This window comes from Echinops telfairi, unplaced genomic scaffold (genome assembly GCF_000313985.2).
Source record: "Echinops telfairi isolate 266 unplaced genomic scaffold, ASM31398v2 ScPeMD7_7468;HRSCAF=8506_0, whole genome shotgun sequence".
Taxonomy (NCBI): Eukaryota; Metazoa; Chordata; class Mammalia; order Afrosoricida; family Tenrecidae; genus Echinops; species Echinops telfairi.
This window is the reverse complement of record NW_022111369.1, coordinates 46,632,380-46,653,074: the sequence shown is the minus strand read 5'-3', so window position 1 is coordinate 46,653,074 and position 20,695 is coordinate 46,632,380. Positions and strand designations below refer to the sequence as shown.

Sequence of the window (20,695 nt, the reverse complement as noted above, 5' to 3'; positions counted from 1 at the left end):
GAATGAATCTTTATTAGTACTTGTCCACACTGCATAAAGACCAAACTCTTTGAGAACAAATACCTGGTTAGTCTCCCCCCCCTCCAGATTCCTCATGTTACTCAGAAAGCTCATCAAGAAATATATGTTAACAAGTAAATATATGGAGTTGAATCATTTCTATGTGTAGCAAAAGTCCCCTTCCATTCAGTTAACATATGCTAGAAAATCAACATTTTTGAAAGGGTGTAATAAACTCCTGGAAAGCAGTAATTGTTACAGGCAATTCTTTACAATGTTAATAAATAACTTACCATAAATGATGTCTCCAGTTAAAATGGTCTACTCACTTATGATCATCATTACAGGTAATATAATTTACCGAAAGAAACAAGGGACCATAAAAAGAAAAAACTCATAAACGATCTTGCTCTAACAGCTGTCTCTTCATTGACCACACAGTACCACGACAAAGTTACTCATAAATTAAAAGAAATAGAAATGATTGTGATGTTTCAAACTGGAGAATTTATGTATTCAAAAGCATGTTTATTTAAAGTGATAACATTATTTTAATGATCCAATAAAACTTCAATTACAATCATACTGAAAATTCGATAAGAGAGCAGGGAAGTGTGATGACTCAGGTTTGGTTTCAAAGCACCAGCGGGTAGTTGCAGATTGTGGAATTTCCTCTGACATAATGCGAAGATGAGGGTGCAAATTTCTCTGTAGTACAATCCTATAAAAAGCCACAGGAGCACAGCAGCTAACACAAATCCTCAGAGACAGCCGAGTGCACAACTGTCTAGGACAAGAGCCAGCGAGGAACCGGAAACCAGCCAACTTCTGTCAACATGAGTCCTAAGTTGGGTTTTGCTCTGTTGGCAGCTTTCCTGATCTCTGCAGTGTTGTGTGAAGGTAAGCCCGTCTTTCCCACCTACAGTTGTCTTCTGACTCCATGCTCAGATAGGTGTCGATCCTTAATGCTTGGACAACAGACAGCCTTTTGATTGAGGACAATAAAACCTTTGCAGTTATTTCATATTAGGGGGAGGTTTTAATAATGTAGCCTTTAGTAATGTGTAAACTGATGAATGTGGCCTTTTATTTCTAGTACTCAGACTCTATAGTATGTAGATATGTAACATAGGTCTTTAATTTCTAGTATATCCTCTGGGGTACGAATGCTAACCCATCTTATTCATTATCAACCTGGGTAACTCAAATAATTACACTGTTAAGTATTTTATTGACTAAGCACTGATTAAAAAAAACCAAGTTTCTATTCAGTTAAAAAACATCTTAATAAATTATAGATCTTTTGGGAATCCTTCTTATAAAACAAATATAGTTTAAACTGCATCTGGAAAATAATAAATCTACTCTCTTCTTTTATATTTACTAAAATATAAAACAGTTCTGTGTATCTCATTGATAACTTACTATTAAATCCCTTTGAAGGCCTTTCTTTGTCAGAATATTTTCATTTGCTTACTATAAAGAGCAGTCTGGTACCACAGAGGATTATTCGATAGAAAGGATAATGAAAGCATATAAGGATGTTCACAAAGACAATTCCAAACTTGTATATAGAAAGCCATTCAATGAATTCTATCATGATTGTTCTCCAAACCATGACAACAATAGAGGTCAAGGCCTAGAAGAATGTCAGGCCTTTAGTTCAGGGATGGATTCGTGAATGACAGGACGATCCTTTCAAGCTCCCAGCAATCATATCGGAATTAAAAAGGAGGTAGCAGGCAGAGTTGTGGCCCTTGCTGGAGTCCGTCCTGAGTTGCTGTTTCTGTTTGTTTCCACAGATGCACTGCAGCCAAGGGTGGCCACAGAACTGCGATGCCAGTGTTTGAAGACACACCCCAAGCCTTTCCATCACAAATATGTCCAAGAACTGAGAGTCATCAACAGTGGACCGCACTGCCCCAAATCAGAAGTCATGTAAGTCCTTTCAAAGGCTCTTAGATGATTTTATTATAAAATCTAGAACAGAGAAAGGAGAGTTAAGCCACCACAGTCTATGAAGACAGCAGCGAACAAAGCTGAAATTATTTTGGTTCTAATGATAGCTAACTATAACACACTCCATGCTTAGTAGTAGATAGTGGCTGGAGTTTGACCTGTGTGATGGCCAAGAGGTGCCTGAAGCCCGTTGATTACTGACTGTGATCCGTGCCTCCCATTCTAGTGTGAAGCTGGTCGGGAAGGATGGCGTGGATGGCAAACTGGTCTGCCTGGACCCCACAGCAAAGTGGGTGCAGAAGCTCGTGGAGCTATTTTTGAAGAAGTGAGTTCCTTTTCCTTGAACCTTTCATTTTCCTTGGGGCATATATAAAGTCCAGCAGTCCGCCGATACATTTTATGCTGCTGTTAAAAAAGTCTTTTCTTTCTGTTAACTATCTTCTCGATTAAAAATAAAAAAGCAGCAGTTTGTTCTACTCATGTCTAGAAAGACCATATCACTTAAATTTGTCCAGGAAGCGCTGAGCTTCAGCAGGGGTTTTGAAATCATCCTCAATGGAGTCTCTTTCATCCCCAGACATGTCCTCGTTTCCCTGTGTGTGCGTGTAAAGAACAGCATCCCTAGCACATCAATATCTATGACGATGTTAATTGCTCAAGAACATGTATCTTAAGAATGATTTTATCCTCCTTCATAGAGAATTATAATGAAAAATTTTATTCTATATTTTCAGGGCTGAGAAAAAAGAACCATAAAAAAATCATTCTTCATGGTTTCCAAGAATGCTTCAGTGAAGAGCAAATGAAACCTCAAGCAAAACCCCATCGGTACTTCCTGGATTGCCTGGGTTAGGGGTAGGGCACCAGAAGATAGGACGCCCATGCACATTTGACATCCTGCAAAATAAGGGAAAGTTTCCTACTTTTTCATTTATGTTGTCTCATGCAATATCTAGAACATACATTTTTTATAAACCTGTGTGTCTCAGACCCAAATTTGACTGGAAATACTGTATTAAAAAAAAAAAAATCTAGTCTGGAGGCCAGAATTCATGAGTCCCAGGGCAACCGTGCCTTGGTTTCTTCTCTGTTTCTCTACTAGGAAAATGATCAACTCTGTCGTCCTCCTACCTCACAGGGATGTTGTGAGGACTGCGGGAAGCACTTTAAGCTTTTTCATGGTCATGTCGATGATCTTCAAGTATAACTTATTCACCTATTTATTATTTATATATTTATTAAAGCAACAAACATTGTAATATTTGTGCATGAAATTGAGAAAGTGGGAAAGAAAATATTATTGGTTAGCCCATACAATTAAGTTATAGAGCATTTGGATTAATTTTAGGCATCGAGTGATAATATATGAGAGAATTTTTCACTATGGTAAACATATTTATTAAATAAAATTCAAGGTGCCTTATAGAAAAGAATGAGTACTTCCTTAATATGAAGATGTGACTGTTATTCTAAAATGCAAATTTAACTAAAAGTCCTACTTCTGTTATTGGAGATCTTGTCACTGCCTTCCTTGTTATGCATAGCTGTGCTGAATCATCTGTTTACAGTTAGAACTTCACTAGGCAACGTAAATAGAATAGTTTCTCGCTGCCTAAAATTATTCATTATGTACAAGTAGATGGTCATGCCTTCCGTGAAATGATTGTGTGTTTTCAAGATCAGACTTTATTTATTTTTTTAACTTCAAGGTGACTTTAAGATATTTTTCTTACTTTTTAATGCCAGGGAAATATAAATGTAATTATAAAATATTTCAGAAAATATAATTTATTTTCAAAACTCTTGGCTGTTTGATTTTGTCTTTTGGAGTGTAAAATTTCCTGGGAATCTTTGTTCATATTAAAATCATATTTTTATTTAAAAATCTAAATGCTTCTCCTTCGTACTTTATGCATTACATGGAAAATCAGAACTTCCCAGAAGTGGGTTATAAATAGTAATTTCTTTGATGAAAACTGGACATTTCCTTGGCTGTCCCCTCTGTTCCACTTTGCAAATACAACTGGCTTCAGATTGTCTGTCAATCAGGAAGTATTTAAAATCTCTCCCATATGCCTACACAATGAAACTTACACTCACTGAAAGAAGGGAGTACACATTATATGGTGCCTATCAACTCGTTGAGGGATAAAACTGACATATATGGCGAAATAAATCATTTGTCATTATGACTAAGGATGAAAATCTATTCGTATTTATTTGACACTTATTTTAACTCACAAATTTACTATCTTCCTAATCTCTTAATAACTTTCATAACAATCATGAGGGAGGTAGCACCCTCTCTACTTTATAAATGAAGAAACAGAGACAGGCTCAGAGTTTGTTAACCCAAGTCACACTAATCATAAAGGCACACCGATAGTTTATTGAATGATTACCTAATTAAATCCAATTACTTTGGGTTCAGATACCATGTAGTCTTCTCTTCAAGACTCAAAAAAAAAAAAAAATCGAAATCACTGACATTTAGTTAAATCCAACCACCTCCTTGGAGTTCCTGAGACTTTGAATCTTTATGGGAGCAGACAGCCTCATCTTTGCCCTGCAACGTACATGGTAGGTTTAAACTGCTGACCCTGAAGGGTCCTTAGCCTAGCTTGTAATCAAATATACCAGGGACCCTTTTTCTCTTCAAGACACCCAAACTGAATTGTTTCATATAGGTGGTAGGAAGAAATGTAGCCATATAAGGTTTGGAGTGACAGGGTCTGGACGGCAGATGTTGGTCGGCTGGGTCCATAAGCTAAGACGTGACTGTGAGTGTGCTTGCAGCTGTAGCTTCGTGCTGCTGTTTACACTCAGATCTCTTCATCTGTTTACTTCTACATTCGGAGCTGCGCTCAGACTCTTCTTTAGGCCTCTCTCTTTCTATGATTCCATTTTGCTCCACATTTAAATCTATCTTATGCTTTCTAGTCTAGGCAGATGCTGTACTCCTTGGTCTTCCTAGAGAGTTTTATCATCACCAGCATTCTCTAAAGGAAATCACTGGACTGAATTAGAGACTTGGATGGTGGAGATTAAAAGGCATCAAGATAATTTTGTAATCTATATGGTACTACTTTTCTTCCAGAGTACATTTCTCATTCTAAAAACAAATGAGCTTTGTCAAGAGCTATCAGAGTACATATTATATTCTCACATTAACCTATCACACCATTTGAGAGCTTGAAATAGCATATAATATATTAGTATACTACATGCAATTATCCATCACTGGTGAGTCAAGTTTAACTCACAGCAAGTCTACCCTCTACCATCGAGTCAGTTCTCACTCATAGCAATCCCAAAGTACAGAGGAGAACTTCTCCCTTAGGTTCCTGAAGCTGTAAATCTTTACAGAAACAGCCTCTTTCTCCTTCACAGCAGATGGTGGATTTGAACTGTTAACTTCAGTTAGCAGTCAAGCATATAAGCTACATACAACCAGGGTTACTTTAGAAACAGTACAGGAACTTGAAAACAATTGAGTGACCATGCTATTCCTTCCACAAAATACAACTTAAAATAAAAATTAAATGTCTTTTAAAATCCTCTTAAATTGAATTTATGAATTGAACAGAAGGTAAAAAACGGATCAAAATTAGATGCAAGCTATAATACAAAAACGTTAACTATTGGTTAAAACTGGCTTCTATTTTCTCTGAGAGTATTTTCCAAACCTGTTAAATCTCTGACATTGTTTTGCAGCTTCTTTTTGGTTAGTAGTGATAAAAAAACCCACAATAGATGAGTTTTATAGTAGATTAGACATAACTGAAGAAAAAAATTTGATTATTAGAAAATAGAACCAAATTAATTTATTCAAAATTCTTATCATGTATAAGAAATTGTAAATAGGAAAAGGAAGTTAAAACATCTAGGAAGAGCGGGATATAGCTTTATACATGTGCAATTGGATTTTTATAAGAAAAGAGAGGGAACGGTAAGAGACAATATTTGCAGTGACGATGGTTGAAAACTTTTACAAATGAGGAAGAATAAAAATCCAAATTTTCATGAAATACAGTTTACCAAATACTGGCTTTATGACCACGAGGTGTCAAAGGGATAAGGTATCAGGCATCAAAGAACAAAAAATCATATCACTGTAAATGAGGGTGAGTTCAGAGTGGAGACTCAAAGCCCATTGGTAGACAACTGTACACCCCCTTACTGAAGGGTTTTGGGGAGGAGATGAGCCAGTCAGGGTGCAGGGTAGCAACAATGAAACATAACTTTCCTCTAGTTCTTAAATGCTTCCTCCCCCCCACTATCATGATCCCAGTTCTACCTTACATATCTGGCTAGACCAGAGGATGTACAGATAGGAACTGGAAACACAGGGAATCCAGGACAGATGATCCCTTCAAGACCAGTGGTGAGAGTGGCAATGCCTGGAGGGAGGAGGGAATGTGGGGTTGAAAGGGGGAACTGATTACAAGAATCTACGTATAACCTCCTCCCCGGGGGATAGACAACAGAGAAGGGGGCGAGGGGAGATGTCAGACTGTGTAAGATATGAAAAAATAATAATAATTTATGAATTATGAAGGGTTCATGAGGGAGGGGTAGTGGGAAGGGAGGGGGAAAATGAGAAGCTGATATTAAGGGCTCAAGTAGAAGGCAAATGTTTTAAGAATGATGATGGCAACAATTGTACAAATATACTTGACACAATGGATGGATGTATGGATTGTGATAAGAATTGTATGAGCCCCCAATAAAATGATTAAAAAACAAACAAACCTGGCTTTATACTCCTATCTGAAAGCAAGGATCTTAGAATTTTAAAAATTTTACCCTATCTACCTCCTAGCTCATATAATGTTACTGTTTCATTTTAAATCTAATTCTTAGAAGCTGAACAATGCATGTTTAGGGTTTCTTTATTTTTATTCATTCTTATGTCTCAGTTATATATCTTGAAGCAATTTTCCTTTTGCAACATGAACATCATTCAGAAGTTTGTTTAGTGATGGCCTGCTGATAAACAGCCTCTCATTTGTTTAAAGCTTGAGAGATAGTTTTGCTGGTATGTGTTCAGCGTATAAGAATTACATGATAATTATAAATTTCTGTACAGTTAGTGAAAAAAACCTCAAAATATATAATTGATACATTTTTGTAACCTTAGAAAGGAACATAAATATATCATCCTGGTTAGAAAGTTTCAAAGAGATCTCAGTAAGTGATTATTCAAGAAGACAAAAACAATATGGAGATTCTAAAGGTAAATATCACAGAATAATCTAATATATAAGGGGGTATCAACTATTTAAAAAAGTGGAAAAACTCAAATAAAAGATAATGGACAGTCATATACTTTCTGAAACTTCCTGATAATACATATCATTCTGCAGTTTCAATACACACATTAGTAAATAAATGCCCACAAACGTGAGTGGCTGTATAATTTGCAGTATCCAGGACAAAATGAAAATGTGGAACCCATTGTTTAAAAGTATTCATTTCAACACGTTGACAGAAAAGAATTAAGCCAATAATAAGGCTCTTGGCCTATACAGGTATAATTTCTTTCCATCAAGTATGTTTTAAATTCTATTCCATTGTTTAAATCAATGGCTCTATTAATGGAACTACCTTAGGCCTTGGGGGAGTAATTTATAATGCTCTCTGTTGTAAAATGATGATGCTATCTGTAACGTGAACCTGCGGTTGTTGTTTGACGCCCTTCAGCGGGTTCTGGCTCATCGCGACTCTATGTGCCACAGAACAAAACACTGCCTAGACCTGGGCCATCCTTGCAATTGTTCTTGTGGTTAAGACCATAGATCCAGCCACTGTGTTAATCCATCTTGTTCAAGTTCTTTTTCATTTTTGCTGCCCCTCTACTTTACTGAGCATGATGTCCTTCTTCAGGAACTTGGCTCTCCTAATAACATGTCCAAAGAACAGGAGACAAAGTCTCACCATCTTTGCCTGTCAGTCGCGTTCTGGCTGTACTTCTTCCAAGACAGACTTGTTTTCTCTTTTGCCAGTGCTTTTGATATTCTTTGCCAGCACTATAATTCAAACGCATTGATTCTTCTTCGGTCTTTAGTAGGCAATGTCGAACTTTCAAATTCGTATGAAGCTACTGAAAATACCATGGCTTGGGTCACATGCACCTTAGTCCACAAAGTAAAATCCTTGCTTTTTAATATTCGAAAGAGGTCTTGTGCAGTCTTCAAACCCAATGAAATGAATCATTTTATCTCTTGACTGCTACTTCAATGACCACAGATTGGTGATTCAAGCAATACTAAATTCTTGGACAACTTTATCTTTTCTCTGTTTACCAAGATGTCACCTACTGATCTAGTTGTGAGAATTTCCATTTTTTTTTACACACTGAGTTCTAATCCATACCGATGGATGCTGTCCCTGATCTTCATCAGCAAGTGCTTCTAGTCATCCTCATTTTCAGCAAGCAAGGATGCATCATCTGTATACCGCAGGTTGTTAATAAGCCTTCCTTCAATCCTGATGCTACATCCTTCTTCATACAGTCCAGCTTCCTGGATGATTTGCTCAGCATACAGTTTGAATAAGTATGGTGAGAGAACACAGCTCTGACATCTACACCTTGCCTGATGTCAAACCATGTAGTATACCTTTGTTCTGTTCTCACAATTGTCTTTTGATCCATGTACAAGTTCTGCATGAGCGCTCAATGAAGTGTTCACAAATTCCCATTCTTCTCAAGACTATCTGTAGTTTGATATGATCCACACAGGTGAATGACTTAGCAGAACCAATGAAACACAAGTAAACATCTTTCTGGTACTCTCTGCTTTCAGCCAAGACGACTGGGACATCAGCATTGTTATGCTTTGTTCCACGCCCTCTTCGGAGTCTGGCCTGAACCTATGGAAGCTCCCTGTAAATGGGCTAATGCAACTGTTGTTGAATGATCCTCAGCACAATTTTACTTGCATGTGGTATCACTAATACTATTCTATAATTGGAGCATACTGTTGGGTCACCTCACTTCAGAATGGATACAAATATAGATCTCTTTCTGTCAGTTGATTACATAGTTGTCTTCTAATTTTCTTGGATCTAAAGAAGTGAGTGCTTTGAGTCCTTCATCGGCTTGTTGAAACATTTTCATTTTTATTCTGTGAATTCCTGGAGCCTTGTTTTTGACTAATGCCTTCAGTGCTGTTTGGGTTTCTTCCTTCAGTTCCATTGGTTCTTAATCAAATGCTTCCGTTTGAAACATTTGAATGTTAACTAGTTATTTTGATACAATGATTCTGTGTATTTCTTATATCATCTTTTGATTCTTCCTGATTCATTCAATATTTTGCCCATAGACTCTTTCAAGGATCCACATTTTTCTTGAGTTCCTTCAGTTTAAGATACATTGAGTGTTTTCTTCCTTTTTTAGTATTCTAATTCTGTTTGCTTGTTCATTTCATTATAATGTTTTACTTTGTCTTCTTGAGTAGCCCTTTGAAATTTTCTATTCAGCTTTGACTTCTCATTTCTTCCACGTGCCTTGGGTACATTTAAGAACAAGTTTCAGGGTCTCTTCTGACATCTGCTTTTGATCTTTTCTTTCTTTCCTGACTTTTTGATGACCTTTTCCTTTCTTCATGAACAAAATTCTTGGTGTCCTCCCACCATTCAGGTCTCCTGTCACTAGCGTTCAATGTGTCAAATCTGTTCTTGAAATGTTCTTGAAATTCACACAGGATGGACTCAAGCCTGTATTTTGCCTCTCATGGATTTGCTTTCATTTATTTTCAGCTTCAACCTGCACTTACCTATGGGCAATTGGCAGTCTCTCCCACAGTCGGCCCCTAGCCTGGATTAATTGCTGGGATTGAGCTTCTCCATCACCTCTTTCCACACATGCAATCAATGTGGGGTGAGCAAGTCATCAGTCTGGCAAAACCCTATCACGTGGCCTCCGGTTCCATTTCTATCACTAGGACCATATTTTTCAGCTCCTATTCCTTCCTTTTTGCTTTCAACTTTTGCTTTCCAAATGACAAATGCATCTTGATTTCATGTTTGAGCAGTTTCAGGCTGAAAAATGTAGACTTCTTCAAATTCCTTGTCACTGCTTTGGTGTTTGTTGCATAAATTTGAATAATCGCATTGCTTGAGTTTGACCAGATAAAATCCTGTCACAGACAGCACTGTACTTCAAGACAGACCTTGAAATGGCCTTTTTGATTGTTTCATTTCCACCCCAGTGCGTCATATGATTTTCTGATGCCACATGGTCAATATCAGTCCATTTCTGCTCACTGAGGCCTAGAATGTTGGTTTTATGTGTTTCATTTCATTTTTTACAACTTTCAGTGTTCCAAAATATTCCAAGTTCATATTATTACTTGATGTTTGCAGCTGTCTCTTCTCATTTTGATCCATGCTCCATCAGCTAATGAAGGTCCCACAGCCTTTACGCCATCCACATCATTAAAGTCGACTTTACTTTGAGAAGACAGCTATTTCTTTGTCGGATGTTGAGTGCCTTCTGAGTTGAGGGGATCTTCTCCTGGCCCTATCTCCAACAACATTCTGTTTCTTTTAATGACGTTTTCTGTGTCTGACGATGTTTCTTTTCTGTCCGTAAGGTTTTCAGTGGCTAATTCCACAGAAGTGGACAGTCTGCTCTTGGTCTAGAAGCTCTGCTGAACCCTGTTCACTTTGGATTACTTTGCTAGTCTTTGAAACACCAATGACAAAATGTCCAGCATCAGTGTCACATAGGTGACCTCACAGTACAACAAAGTGACAGATAAGGGGTGAAAGTGAAAGAGACATTTATAAACCATAGATATAGGAACCGATTTTGGACTTGCACTTAATTCTAGCCCTAATCTATGAATAATTAGTTCTTATGACATGGCCCTACAAATACTCACCTGTATGAAGAGATCGTTGAAGATATGAGTGCTCTAGCAAAGTGTGGTGAAGAAACTAGTTGATTCCCAGCTATCAGAAATAATAGCATCTGGGGTCTTAATAGTGGTTCTTCAAATAGAGAGCCGTCTAAGGGAGACATCAATTAAGATCACTTGGATGAAGCACACAAGCCTGTGTGATCCTAGGATTATAAATAATGAAAGCCAACTCCAAAGGAAGAAATGGTTCAGACCTAAAATTCTAAACACCCAGTTGGCAGGAGTGAATGGGTGACAGGGGAAGTCCAAAATCCATTTGCAGGGTCTCCACAAAGATTATACTTCTGGTGAATGCCCTCTCATCATGTGATGCAGGGATGTGAATAGCCTTGCTACCAGACAGAGAGCAGTGTAAAGTCTATTATGGAAAATGTAGCTGAGTAAAAAATGTAACACCTTATCACTTTATCTCCCCTTTGACCCATTTTAAAGTTGTCACAGTTTTGATAGTCGGCTTTCCTGTCAATTGAGGTTTTCCTTCGTGTTATTTTTTTCATGGTTGTTGGTTATTGTTGTCTGCTTTCTGTTTGTGTTGTGTATTATTTTCTGTATATGGAATCTATAATAGGTAAATCTACAGAGACAGTAACTGGATTATTAATTACCTAGACACATGCCAGGGGAGTTCTGGGTAAAATGGAAGCTGACAACAATGAGAACGAGAAAGAAGAAAATGTTCTGAAATTGATTGTGGCGATGACTGCACAACTTTTGTCAACATGACTGAACTATTAAATTGTGTAATATGTGAATTATATGACAATAAAACTTTAAAAAAATACACATACAACCTAACCGTCCAAAGCAACACCTTAACATGGAAACTGATTAGAAATGCTGGTTTCTGGATCCCACATAGGGTTGGCTGAATCAGAACCGGCATTTATTTCCCAATAGCGTCAGTGTTTCCTGTGCTCATTGACGGGTGAGAGGTGCTGCTCTGGGTGAGAAAGACCACCTGGCCTCTCTCACAAAGGACATCTTGTCTCCCACCCGCTGACTCAAAGTCTAGAAATGTTTGTCCTGGTCCGTGGAAATGATGGTGCAGAATGTTAATTTGGTCCTGTTAGATTCTTGCCGAGGTTTACTGACCTCATTCTTAGGCTTAGGTTATGTTCTTCTTCCTGTAAGTACTGAGTGAGAACCAATCACTCCTAATTGTGTTCTCCCCTTTTCTGTATAGGAGTGGTCTATAGGATGGGGGCACACCAAAACCATCTCTTGGGGTCTTGGAAAAATGGGAGATTTCCCAATCATGTTGCTTATATTGCCAATAAAAAGTTTGTTGTGTATTTTATAAAATATGGACTATGTTAGCACAGTAATGTAGCTGTAGAGTGTCAATAAACGTACACTCTGATTAAAAAATGTGGGGCTCTTGTGAGCATGACTCTTGAGGTCAGAAGCCTAGGAAACGTACCCAACAAGGAGCACATTTATAAAACGACCTTATTCTAAGCCATAAATCAGCTCTCAACCCATTTCAGAAGATTCATAAAGTACAGACCACATTCTCTGAATAGTTTGACATTAAGTTAGGATAAAACTAAAAAAAAAAACCCCAAATCATGTTCTTGGGAAACTATCAAATTCTAAATAATTTTTATGTCTAAGGAAAATCAGCATGGAAATTAGAAAACCATTATTTAGAATACTATTATTTAAACACTGCATACCAAATATGTTCATGGAAAATAGAATAATAGTTCTCAAAGACGTTCACATGTTAATCCCTAGACCCCTAGCATACATTATCTTACATGACAAAGGAGACAAGAGAGATTTAGGGACTCCACTGTCATCCATACACTACTGCCAACTGGGGATTCAGAATTTTTGCTCTGAACCATTTCCTTCTTTGGTTTGGATTAGGCTTTCATTATTTGTAATCCTTAGATTACACAGGCGGGTGTGCTTCTTCCATGTGAACTTAATGGATGCCTCACTTAGAGGACTGTCTATTTAAAGACACACTGTTAAGACCCCAGATACCTGGGATCCAGCTAGTTTCTTCACCACACTTTGCTATAGCACCCATATCTTCAATGATCTCTACACGGGGGTGAGAATTGAGTAGGGCCCTGTCTTAAAAACAAATCCATGAGAGGCAAAATACAACCTGAGTCCCTCCTGTCTGAATTCGGAGAACATCTCAGGAAGAGACTTGACGCATTGAAACAGATGACAGGGACCTGGTGGGCTGCAGGAGGACATCAAGACCCTCACTCGGGAAGAACGCAAATGGTCGTTAAGAAGACAAGAAAGAAAACAAAGGTCAAAGTAGATGTCAAAAGAGACCCTGAAACTTGTTCTTAGATGTCGAGTACCCAAGGCACGTGGAAGAAATGATGAACTCAAAGAACTGAATAGCAAGCTTCAAAGGGCAGCTCGAGAAGGGAAAGTAAGAAATGGTCATGAAATGAGCCAGCAAATGTAAAACTAGACCGCTAGAAAGGAAGAAAATACTCCGCATATCCCAAACAGAAAGAACTCAAGAAAACTTTTGATCCTCAAATTGAAATATATATTTTTGATGATACAATTGTTTATTTATTTAGATGTATTATGATTATTTTGGGGCTTTGTTGTTGCTATTTTTTGGTTTTGTGTTTTGTGTGTGTGTGTGCTTGTTACTGTTTGAAGTGAACTTGTTGGTCACAAGACTCCATGTCCTTCGGTTTCACTTTCCTCCTTTTGTCTTTAACCACTCAGACCACTGTTTAGGTTTGGGCTAAGGAATCTGGAGGGATATTTTATTAGTTTTATTTTGTTTTAGTGCATGTATTTGGAATAGAGGAATTTTACATTAAGCACATATTTCTTTGAGCGCTTAAACAAGTGAAACCTATTTCCACTTTTAAAAATGTTTAATCATTTTATGGGGAGCTCTTACAGCTATCATAACATTCCACAGTTCAATAACACCAAGCATCATTGTAAAATTGCTACCAATATCAGTTTCAAAGCATTTTCTTTCTTCTTGAACTTCTTGATTTTAGTTGCCCTTTTTCCCTTCCCTCCTCTACCCTACCCCCAAGAACCTTTATTTTATTTTATTTTCCCTATAGTAGTTTTTCCTCCCTATTTTACACAAGTTGAAATGTTGAAAGATACTAGTGGCCTAGCCCAACCTGCACTGAGGGTATTAGCCAGAAACAAGGCTCCAGGAATTGACAGAATAGGCATTGAAATGTTTCAATAAGCTGACGAAGCACTGGAAGCACTCACTCAGCTATTGCCAGAAAATTTAGAAGACAAGTCCTTGAGCAACTGTCTTAAAGAGACCCATATCCGTTCCCGTTAGAATGTGAAGTGACCCAACAGAATTCTCAAATAATACAACAGTATCATTGATCCCGCATGTTGCTGAGGATCATCCGGCAACAGCTGCAACAGTCCATAGACATGGAGCTGACACAGGTTCAGGCCAGACACAGAAGAGGATGTGGAACAAAGAATAACACTGTTGATATCAGTTAGCTCTTAGCTGAAAGCAGAGAGTGGCACAAAGACGTTTACTTGTGCTCATTGGCTCTGCTAAGGCATTCAACTGTGTGGATCATATTAAACTATGGATATTCTTGAGAAGTAAGGGAATTTCAAAATACTTCATTGTGATCATGCAGGACTTGTACATGGATCAAATGGCAATTGTGTGAACAGAACAAGGTGATACTACATGGTTTAAAATCAGGAAAAGTGTGGGTCAGGTTTATATCCTCTCACTGTACTTATGAAATGTGTATGCTGAGCGAATCACCAGAGATACTGCCTTACACAATGAAGAACGTGACATCAGGATTGGAGGAGAGCTTGTTAACAATCTGCAGTATGCAGATGACACAACCTTGCTGGCTGAAAGCGAGGAGGACTTGAAGCATTTGCTGACAAAGAGCAAGGATTGTAGCCTTCCAGGTGGATTAAAACTCAATATAAAGAAGACCAAAATCCTCACAACTGGACCAGTAGGTAATATAATAACAAACAGAGAAAGATTGGAGCTTTCAAGAATTTCTTCTTGCTTGGATCCACAAGCAATGTTCATGGAAGCAGCAGCCAAGAGATCAAAGGATGCCTTGTATTAAGTACATCTTCCACACGAGACCTTTGTAAAATGTCGAAAAGCAAGGATGTTATGAGGACTATATGCCTGGCATATGCCACTGTATTTCCTCTAGCCTCATGTGCACGTAAGAGTTGGATTTTGAATAAGGAAGATTGTACAGCAATAGATGCATTTGAACTATGGGGCTGGTGAAGAATATTGCAAATATCATGGACTGGGGGACAGTGGAGGTGAGGGGCTGGGTAAGAAGGGATAAAAGAGGAGCTGATACCAAGGGCTCAAATAGAAAGTAAATGTTTAGAAAAGTATGATGGTGACATATGTATAAATATTCTTGATACAATTGATGTACATAATGTTATAAGAACCCCCAATAAAATGATTTAAAAAAAGAAGAAAATATAATGGACTGCCAAAATAATAAACAGCTCTCTTAGAAGAAATACAATGAGAATGCTCTGTAGAGGCAATGAGGGGGAGATATGGCTTATGTACTTTGCACATGTTTTCACAAGAGACCAGTCCCTAAAGAAAGACATCCTGGTTGATAAAGGAGAGGGCCAACATAAAAGAAGGTCCTCCACAAGATTGACACGGAGGCTTTAAAAATGGTCTCAAACATAAGAACCATGGTGTGAATGACTCAGGACTGGGAAAGGTTTCATTCTGGTGTTTATAGGATCATTATCAGTCAGAATGACTCCCTAGCACCCAACAACAACAACACAAATTAATGAATAAAACAATAAGAAATGAATCATTTTAATGATGCCGATAGGAGAGGCAGAGGGCTCTTTGAAAACAAATAGCAGAATACCATTTCCCTAAATAACCTAGTCCTCCCTGGGGAAATTGTATGCTTTCATCTGAAGAATGAGTAGGAGTTAGATTCACAGCGGAAGAAAACACACGTAGGAGAGAGTGGTCTAGACAACTGGAGGAAGCAGCACATGATTTGAGAACTGAAAAAAGAAAATTCGTGTGACATTATAGTTGACAATAAATACAACCCTAAATGGATAATGGATTTTTCATAAAAGAGGCTTAAGGGATTAAAAAAATCATTTTATTGGAGGCTCATACAACTCTTATCACAATCCACACATGCATCCATTGTGTCAAGCACATGTGTACATTTGTTGCCATCACCATGCTCAAAACATTTGCTATCTACTTGAGCTCTTGGTATCAACTCTTCAATTTTCCCCTCTGTCCCTGCCCCTCCCTCGTAAACCCTTGATAATTTATGAATTACTGTTATTTTGTCATGTCTTCATGTCTTACACTGCACGATGTCTCTCTTCACCCACTTTTCTGTTGTCCAGCCCCCAGGGAGGGGGTTGTATGTAGATCCTTGTGATTGGTTCCGTCTTTCTACCCCACCTTCCCTCCACCCTCCCGGTATTGCCACTCTCACACTGGTCCTGAGGGGCTTATCTATCCTGGATTCTCCGTGCTTCCATTTCCTATCTGTACCAGTGTACATCCTCTGGTCTAGCCGGATTTGTAATGTAGAATTGGGATCATGATAGTGGGGCTGGGGGTGGGAAGCATTTAAGAACTAGAGGGAAGTTGTATGTTTCATCGTTGCCACCCTGCACCCTGACTGGCTCATCTCCTCCCCATGACCCTTTTGTAAGGGGATGTCCAGTTGCCTACAGATGGGCTTTGCGTCTCCACTACACACACACCCTTATTCACAATGATATGATTTTTGTTCTTTGATGCCTGTTACCTGATCCCAATTAATTTAATTTACAATTGTAAACAATCTTCTTCCTGGCTATCTTTCCAAGAGGAAGTGAGGAACCACAAAAACAATTCCTACAGACTGAACCTGGGAGTTTCTAGTGATAAATGAAGGTTGACTCATCAGGCGGCTAACTCTTAATGTATTAAAAAAACCTTTCAATATAGTAAATACATATCTTTAAAATCATCAGTGTCCCAACTCTGCAAGCAAAGTGAAGAGTTATGCACCAATCTGGGGAATTTGAAAAGTGAAAACAAACAAGCAAACTCACTGCCTTGAAGTCAATTCTGACTCATCGCAACCCTATAGACAAGATAAAACTGACCCTACGTGTTTCTGAGACTGCAACTCTTTGCAGGAGGAGACAGCCTCATCTCCCTCCCTTGGAGCAGCTGGTGGTTTTGAATCCCTGACCTTGATGTTAACAGCCCAATGAGTAATCAATATGTTACCAGGGCTCCTCTAAGATCATTCATATTTGATCAATTTGTGTGATCTATTTGATCATTTTGTGTGATTCCCTATCCTACAAATCTAATTTAAATAAAGTAAAATATGGACGCCAACATATACCCACATGCACCACATAAATGGGGATGATAATAAATGTTCACCTTAAAATTTCACTAATATAAAATACCATCATGCACAGCATATAAAATCAAAGAAGCATTTCCCCCTAAAAATGCACTCAGAAATAAGTTTATACATTTTAGACACCTAAACAAAATCTTTTATTCTGTAGACTTAAGGTGCTGACTTTTTGTGGTCTAGTATGCTTATTTTGCCATTTAGACTATGCTTGGACAATCAAAAAGAAAGGATTAAAAATTATTCTGCTTTTTTCTTGGGACAGCAAAATTGTAAGAGAAAATAGCTTAAATATAGTAAACCTGCATTAACAAGAAATTAATGAAAAGTGGTAAAATTTCTTTATTATTCACTATTAAGAGAGTCACACAACAATTTCTTCAAGTTTGATAACCATCAGCTGAATTTGCAGAGGTCACAGAAAACAAATAGGGACTTCCTCACAATAAATACCAGGACCCTCCCTTCCCACAAAATGTATACATAGTCTAATCAGCACTCTCTGAAAGAGTACTTCAAGGTCAAAGAACCCAACTCCCATAAATGGAACAAAAGAAGTTTCTGTTTTAAGTTCCCATAGATAGAAATCAGGTTGAATACATATTATTGTTATTTTCTAATATTACTTGCTAAGATGATAAACTCTAAAAACCAAGCTTCCTACCATCGAGTCAATTCTGACTCACAGCAACCCTACAAGCCAGAGTAGAACTGCCCCTTTGGGCTTCTAAGACTATAATTCTTTACGGGCACAGAAAGCCTAAGCCTGCTCCCAAGGAGCAGCTCATGGGTTCCAAATTCGAATCTTTCTGTTCTCTGCCCAACCCATAACTCACTTTAGCACCATAGATATACATAAAAGCATCATGTACATTACCAGAAATTTCCACCCCAAGTTTGCCTCAGACACATCTAAGAGAAAGTTTTAGCACAGCTTACTTAAGATCATGTTGTTAATATTGACCATACATTTTTAATGTGCCAGTTACATTTCAGAGGACATGATTTAGTTCATGTTATAATAATGTGATTAAGATGTCATTCTTCCCAATGTCTGCAAAGTAATCTCCTCCTACTCAAAATGCCACTCACATATTTGATTTCTGTGTTCCCCCACACAATGCATTCAGAACAGTGGTTCTCAACCTGTGGGCTGCAACCCTTTCGGGGGTCGAACAACCCTTTCACAAGGGTCGCCTAAGACCATCAGAAAACACATATTTCCGATGGTCTTAGGAACTGACACACCGCTCCTCTATCCATCTTCAGGTGGGTCTGCCCACATACAGATACTCCCACATACGAGTATCCAGTGTGATGACATCATCACGCCAACCCCATCACATACACCCCATACAAATTCAGGTGTATGTGACAAGTTTGGTGCCACAATGGACTTATGAGGACCAGTCACACATGTTTAGAGAGCCACTACTATGTAGAAAGCAGCTACTGTGTTGAAAGCAGCAGTATTGGAGTAAAACGACACTTCATGAATTATAATTACTGGGTAAATGTAAAATCATGTACTGTAAAATCATCAACTACTGCAAAAAAAATCTGTACCATGGGAACTTAATCTGGATGCTGATCGGTCTTTTTATATTTAGCTGTGGTTGATGTGAAGACTGCCCCCTTGTGATAGTAACCGATATGTGAAAAAGCACACAAAGAGAATGGTAAATCATAGGAGACTTTAATGAACTGTATGGATGGAACTATGCCAGGTATCATCTTTTGTATTATTAAAGCTATTGTTATATATTATTTGCATTAGCAAACCATCCTATGAAAATGGATTGTGTAGAGAATGTTAAGAAAAGAAAATATAGTGAGGATTTTTACAGTATGGTTTTACCTCAATAAATACATCAGGAATTGAGAAGCTGCAATGTGTTATTTGTTGTGAAGTTCCATCAGCCAAATCTATGAAGCTGAACAAACTAAAATGCCATTTTGATAGAAAGCATGCAAGCTTTGCTGGCATGTATACCAACTATTTTGGAAGCAAAACTGATGGACTCAAGAAAGCCAGACTTGACACTGGGGGCAAGTACCACAAATGTCATTATTTACCAGAGAGTCTTAAATTAAAGTTTATGTTGAGAAATACAGTTTTCCTTCAACATTTTTACCTTTTATTTTCATATTTCCACACACCTTTCGAAGCCCCCTTGGAAACACACATCAAATTCTTATGTCTGTTGTTAAAGGAGCCTGTGTTAGTCTGGGTTGACTAGGGAAACAAATTCATAGGCACTCATATGTGTATAAGAAAGAGCTTTATATAGTTAATTGTATATTAAGAAAACATCCCAGTCTAGTCTAGATCAAGTGCATAAGTCCAATGTGAGCCCATAAGTCAGATACCAATCTATAAATTCCTCTTCTGCCTCACACGACCCAGGCAATGACACTGAGTGAAGGAAATTCCTCTTCTGCCTCACACAACCCAGGCAATGTCACTGAGTGACACAGGCCAGTGGGTGGAAAGCCTTGTGGATCCAGTGTCAGTGGAAGCATCTCAGCGCTGGGATGGTCTCCACATCGCTCCTTCAGCTCCAGGGCTCTAGTGTAGCTCCATGTGTCTTCTCAACAGGAATGTCTTGCAGGGAGTGAGTGTGTTTCCTGCCTCCAATGAGCTATTTATCTCCTTAGCACCTCCAAATGAAGTCATCCAGTTGCGACCTGATTGACAGGCTAAACTCCACCCCTTCACTCTTAAGTCTCAAATTGACCATTAGGTAACTACCACAGAGCTTGTTGGTAGATGGGTTATGTTTTGCCTGTTAATTTCAAGATCAGTTGATAGAATCCATTAAAGAAAGATAATGCACTCTGGACTTATACCTTAGTATTTTCATTTTAGTGCACTTTGAGACAGTAAATGTTGTTATATTGGGAAATTGCTAATATAATTCTAAGGTTCAAAAATTTTAAACTTACTTTTAGAGTGAGCTCTTCTGATTCTAAGTCTCTCCCTATTATATCACATGGTTTTGTTCTATGTATTAATTCAATTTCACATGAATTTATGATCAAACACTAACTGTGCTGGAAACTTCAGGCACTATATCAGTAAGTAAGTTACAGCTTCTTTCTTTCACTATTGGTTAGAAAGTGAAATAGTTATAACAGGCACAGTGAAATGTGCTATGACCAACAACAAACAAACAAACTGCTGTCATGTTGATTCCAACTAATAGAAACTCTGTAGGATTGAGTAGAACTTCCCGAGAGGGTTTCCAAGGCTACAAAAAAATGCTTTGTTTGTTTTTTAAATCATTTTATTGGGGGCTCATATAACTCTTATCACAATCCATACATACATCAATTGTGTAAAGCACATTTGTACATTCATTGCCCTCATCATTCTCAAAACATTTGCTCTCCACTTAA

General features: G+C 38.0%; 1 protein-coding gene across 1 annotated transcript; it reads left to right on the top strand.

The window, feature by feature from the left end:
• Positions 1–827: 827 nt before the first annotated feature.
• CXCL8 (C-X-C motif chemokine ligand 8) lies at positions 828–3,699 on the top strand. Its single transcript, XM_004703197.2, has 4 exons — positions 828–900; positions 1,803–1,938; positions 2,186–2,284; positions 2,694–3,699. The coding sequence occupies exons 1-4, from the start codon at positions 837–839 to the stop codon at positions 2,713–2,715; spliced, it is 321 nt and encodes a 106-aa protein (XP_004703254.1). The 5' UTR covers positions 828–836; the 3' UTR covers positions 2,716–3,699.
• Positions 3,700–20,695: the final 16,996 nt, after the last annotated feature.

Excerpts from the sequence above, each read along its gene's own strand:
- CXCL8 (XM_004703197.2), top strand. The coding sequence starts at position 837 with ATGAGTCCTAAGTTGGGTTTTGCTCTGTTGGCAGCTTTCCTGATCTCT. Across the intron at positions 901-1,802 it reads CTCTGCAGTGTTGTGTGAAG|ATGCACTGCAGCCAAGGGTG; the intron begins GTAAGCCCGTCT and ends TTGTTTCCACAG. Across the intron at positions 2,285-2,693 it reads GTGGAGCTATTTTTGAAGAA|GGCTGAGAAAAAAGAACCAT; the intron begins GTGAGTTCCTTT and ends CTATATTTTCAG.